This window comes from Penaeus japonicus, unplaced genomic scaffold, assembly GCF_977035675.1.
Source record: "Penaeus japonicus unplaced genomic scaffold, GWHDUDI00000001_assembly GWHDUDI00000022, whole genome shotgun sequence".
Classification (NCBI taxonomy): domain Eukaryota; kingdom Metazoa; phylum Arthropoda; class Malacostraca; order Decapoda; family Penaeidae; genus Penaeus; species Penaeus japonicus.
Window position 1 is genome coordinate 6,669,837 of NW_028234424.1, and position 5,000 is coordinate 6,674,836.

The 5,000-nt window shown below is 51.1% G+C and overlaps 1 protein-coding gene across 1 annotated transcript in view; it reads right to left on the reverse strand.

Moving 5' to 3' along the window:
- The window catches only part of LOC122246622 (serine/threonine-protein kinase Nek8-like), a 35,735-nt gene that overhangs the window by 11,541 nt on the left and 19,194 nt on the right, over positions 1-5,000 (reverse strand). Inside the window, exons 13-16 of the mRNA XM_086549402.1 lie at positions 4,470-4,715; positions 3,424-3,559; positions 1,356-1,530; positions 401-514 (exon numbers count right to left, since the gene is read on the reverse strand). Coding sequence (XP_086405528.1) covers positions 401-514; positions 1,356-1,530; positions 3,424-3,559; positions 4,470-4,715 — 671 coding nt within the window. The remainder of the gene's footprint in view (positions 1-400; positions 515-1,355; positions 1,531-3,423; positions 3,560-4,469; positions 4,716-5,000) is intronic.

Sequence of the window (5,000 nt, forward strand, 5' to 3'; positions counted from 1 at the left end):
TTTTTTAATATTGCTATTTGGGAAATATTACTTGAATATTAGTATTAGCAATAGTATTAGCTTTTTGTGTTTGCATGTGTGTGCGTGTGTGTGTGTGTGTGTGTGTGTGTGTGTGTGTGTGTGTGTGTGTGTGTGTGTGTGTGTGTGTGTGTGCGTGTGTACGTGTGTGTGTGTGTGTGTGTGTGTGTGCGTGTGTACGTGTGTGTGTGTGTGTGTGTGTGTGTGTGTGTGTGTGTGTGTGTGTGTGCGTGTCTGTATGTATTTGTGTGTGTGGGTGTGTGTGTGTGCGCGTATGTGTGTGCGTGTGTGTGTGTATGCATGTGTGTGTATGAGCACGTGTATGTGCGTGTGTGTATGCACATCAGCCTAAAATCCAGCGAAGGCCGACGCGTGCACCCACCTGGCCCGTCTCCGTGAGCACGGCCGTGTGCGAGGGCCCCATGGCCACGTCCACGACCCGACACCCGATGCAGCGGACGCGCGTCGCCACCACCGCCTTCTCCACCTCCTTTTGCTGGCGGGGTAGAAGGCCCAGTCAGAGGCTTTGCTTATTGGGTTCCCGGAGAGAGCGGGAAGTTGCTTATTTATTAGAGTTAAGGGGATATGATTCATGTGAGGATTATGTCAGGTTGTCCTCTTGGATGTATCTATGAATATATGTCTTATTCTTTTCTCTCTTTCTCTCTCTTTATTTCGTTTATCTCTCTTTCTTTCTATTCTTCCTGTTGCTCTCTCTCTCTCTCTCTCTCTCTCTCTCTCTCTCTCTCTCTCTCTCTTTCTTTCTTTCTCTCTCTTTCGCTCTCTCCCTCAATCCCTCTCTTCCTCATTCTCTCTTTCTCTTTCTCTCTCTCTCTCTCTCTCTCTCTCTCTCTCTCTCTCTCTCTCTCTCTCTCTCTCTTTTCCTATCTCCTTCTCTCCCTCCCTCCCTCCCTCTCTCCCTTAACTCCCCCCCCTCTCTCTCTCTCTCTTTCTTTCTCTCTCTCTCTCTCTCTCTCTCTCTCTCTCTCTCTCTCTCTCTCTCTCTCTCTCTCTCTCTCTCTCTCTCTCTCTCTCTTCCTCTCTCCCTCTCTCCATTTCTCGTTCTCTCCCTTTCTCCTTTTCTCCAAACCACCCTTCCCTCCAGTTCATCCTCCATCCATCCCCCTCCCTCCCTCGCATCCCCACCCCATCCCAGCCTCCTCCCTTCCCTCCCTCCCTCCCATCCCCCTCCGCACCCCTCCCCTCCTCACCCCCACTCCAACCCCATCCCTCCCCCACCCCACCCCTCCCATCCCCACCCCATATTTCCTCTCCCCCCTCCTCCCTCCCCTCTCCCCTCTCCCCTCTCCCCTCTCCACTCTCCCCTCCCCCCTCACCTTGATCTTCATGCCGAAGAGTCCGCCCCCCTCGCTGAGCCCGAGCTTGTTCCTGGTGTTGTTCCCGCAGGCCAGCATCGCGCCCTGGTCCGTGATGAAGATGGTGCCGTCGCCGCCACACTTCACGTTCGTCACCAGCACGTCTTCGGGAATCTCGATCTCCGTCGGGAGGCACCTGGATAGGGGGGAGGGACGGGGGGGGGGGGATTGAAGGGGATGGGGAGGGTTTGAAGGGGAGGGGGAGGGATTGAAGGGGAGGAGGAGGGATTGAAGGGGATGGGGTGGGGGAGGGATTGAAGGGGAGAGGGAGGGATTGAAGGGGAGGGGGAGGGATTGAAGGGGATGGGGAGGATTTGGGTTTGAAGGGGAGGGGGAGGGATTGTAGGGGAGGGGGAGGGATTGAAAGGGATGGGGAGGGGGGATTGAAGGGGATGGGGAGGGGGAGGGATTGAAGGGGAGAGGGAGGGTTTGAAGGGGAGGGGGAGGGTTTTGAAGGGGAGGGGGAGGGTTTGAAGGGGGAGGGGACGGATTGAAGGGGAGGGGGAGGGATTGAAGGGGACGGGGAGGGATTGACGGGGAGGGGGAGGGAATCAGGAGGGAGTGAAGGAGAGGGGGAGGGGGAGGACATGGAGGGTTGGGGTATAGTAAGTTCGGAGGATTTAGGGGGAAAGGGATAGGATGGAGGGTGGAGGGTATAGTGAGGGGGATAAAGGAGAGTAGTATGGTGACGGGAGGATGGGAGGGAGATGGTAAGGAGGGAGGGTGGTAGAGTGAAGGGGGGAGGGTGGTATGGTGAGGCAAGGAATATGGCAAGGAGGAGGAGGGGTAAGGTGGTAGGTGAAGGGAAGGGGCAGGGGGAAAGAGGGGTGGAGGGGGTTGATGGTAGGATAATGGTAGGAAGAGAGAAGGGGGATGGGGGAAGGTAGAAGAGATGTGGGGAAGGAGTGGGGTAAGGGTATGGAAGGTAAGGGAGAGAATAAGGGAAAATAGTTAGACGTTTTTGTAAGATGAATATTGCCATGTCACTATAACTATTGTTGTTGCTAGTGTAGTAGCATTATTATTGCCATTGGTATTTATGATCTCATCACTCCAAATATTATCATTAAGATGTCTGTGGATGTGTTTATGAGTATGTATGAGTGTATGCATATATATTTGCGTGCATGTTTGTATCTATGTATGTATGCATATTTGCATGTATGGAAAAGGTCAGACAGTCAGAGTCTACCCTCGGCGACGCCACAGTTGATTCGAGAAGACACACATTTCAAGGCTAAGCAAGAGAGTGTGAAACGACATCCTGCGGACGGAAAACGCCAGGTTCTGTATATCCCAGAACTGTTCCCTCGTCGCAGCCTGTGCAACAACCACAAGCCAGGGAAAGAGACTGGGCATCTTCCACCAGCTGTGTCTCAAACGCCTTCTGGGTAACCACTGACAGGACATAGAGCGACAGACTCCGAGGTTTTCCAGGGCGCAGTCACCCTAAGCATGTTTGCCCTTCACACCCAGCAGTCTCCAGTTCCTGTTGGATGGACTCTGGACGCATCCCCGAGGAACTGCTCAATGAAGCTCTTGTCGGAGGGTCACGACCCAGTCTTCGATTCAGAGACATCTGCAAAAGGAACAGAAGACGTCGGGTATCGACAGGTGGGAGCGCAGAGCAGACATCCACATAGCGTGGAGACTAACAGAGACTAGGCATGACTTAGTGGCCGACAAGAGGATGAAGAGGAAAGAGGAGGCCACAGCAGCTCGTGAAGCTTCTTCCTTTTCCAGGTCAGAGATAGATTACACAGACGCACAAGTAAGAGGTGCTATACCATCGGCTCTGGAGAAGCATAGACGAAGTTTATGTGTACGTGTGTTTGTATATATTCATATATATATATATATATATATATATATATATATATATATATATATATATATATATATATATGTGTGTGTGTGTGTGTGTGTGTGTGTGTGTGAGTGTGTGTGTATGTGTGAGTGTGTGTGTGTTTCTCTGTCATCGTATCCTTTTTCTCCCCCCCCGCCCTCCACATTATCTCTCTCTACTTACACATCTTCCTCCTGCCCCGTACCCAGCCTCCCCCCCTCCCCCTTCCCCCAGGCGTAGACGTCCCCCTCGCCGCCCACCACCACCACGTGTCGACTGCCGCAGCTGATGGCGCCCACGTCCACCGATAAGAGTCTTTCTGCATAGAGGATTGGAAGAAATTTCACTCTTATAGCTCGAAGTGATGGTGATGGAATGTGAACGTGATAATGATGACAATGATAATGATAATGATAATAATAATGATAATGATGGTAATAATAATAATGATGGTAATAATAATAATGATAATAATAATAATAATAATAATAATAACAATAATGATAATGATGATAATAATGATGATAATAATGATAATAAAAATGATAATGATAATAATGATAGTGATAATGATAATAACAATGATAATGATAATGATAATAATGATAATTATAGTAATGATAATAATAATAATAATGATGATGGTGATAATGATAATGATAACAACAACAACAGCAACAAGAATAATGATCATGACAACAACAACAACTACAACAATAATAGCTAGTCCTGGTTGTAGTGCCGTGAAAGTTTTAAGGAAATGAAGACACGAAACGATGATTCAAAAAGAGTCTTACCAATGAATCTGGGCCACAGGGGACCACTTAGACTCACCCTCTAAGTCTAAGGCTCATCCTCAGCCTTATCTATTTGGCCTAAGGAGGCGACGTAAGGAGAAGGCCATAGAAAACGACTCAGCCTCCACTTTACCTCCGCGTTCTGGCCACAGGAACGACTCAGCCTCAACTCAACCTACGCGTTCTGGCCACAGGAAACGACTCGACCTCCACTTTACCTCCGCGTTCTGGCCAAAGGGAACGACTCAACCTCAACTTCACCTCCGCGTTCTGGCCAAAGGGAACGACTCAACCTCAACTTCACCTCCGCGTTCTGGCCACAGGAACGACTCAACCTCAACTTCACCTCCGCGTTCTGGCCAAAGGGAACGACTCGACCTCAACTTCACCTCCGCGTTCTGGCCACAGGAAACGACTCGACCTCAGACTTACCCACGAGCTTTGGTTTGGCGGAGCTGTTCCAGTTGCCGTGGCCGAGGCAGCCGGAGGTCCCGTCGCCGCAGGTCATGACGATGCCGTTGTCGGAGGCGAAGATGGAGAAGCCGTCGCCGGCGCACACGCGGGTGATCGACTTGCCCTTCAGGATCTCGACGACCGTGGGTCTTCCTCGCCACGCCTCCAGGCTCTCGTGCCCCAGCTGCCCCTTGCGGCCCTCGCCCCACGTGTACACCAGGCACTCTGGAAGAGAGGGGGGGGGGGAGAGAGGGGAAAAAGGGGGTTAGGGTCGGGTTTGGTGGTTTGGGGGGTTGGGGGTTTGTGGGATGTGGTTCGTATGTGCTTATGTTTCGCTGTTCATCTTCATGTGTGAATCGGGCGTTCTGGAAAGAGAGAGGGTGGGCGGTGGTAGGGGGGGGGGGTTAGGGGTTTGGATTTATGAGTCAGGGAAAATGACGCCTTATCTTTGTATGGTTTGTGCATCGCTTGCGTCGCGTGTAGACCATGTACTCTGGGAAGGTCAATAGG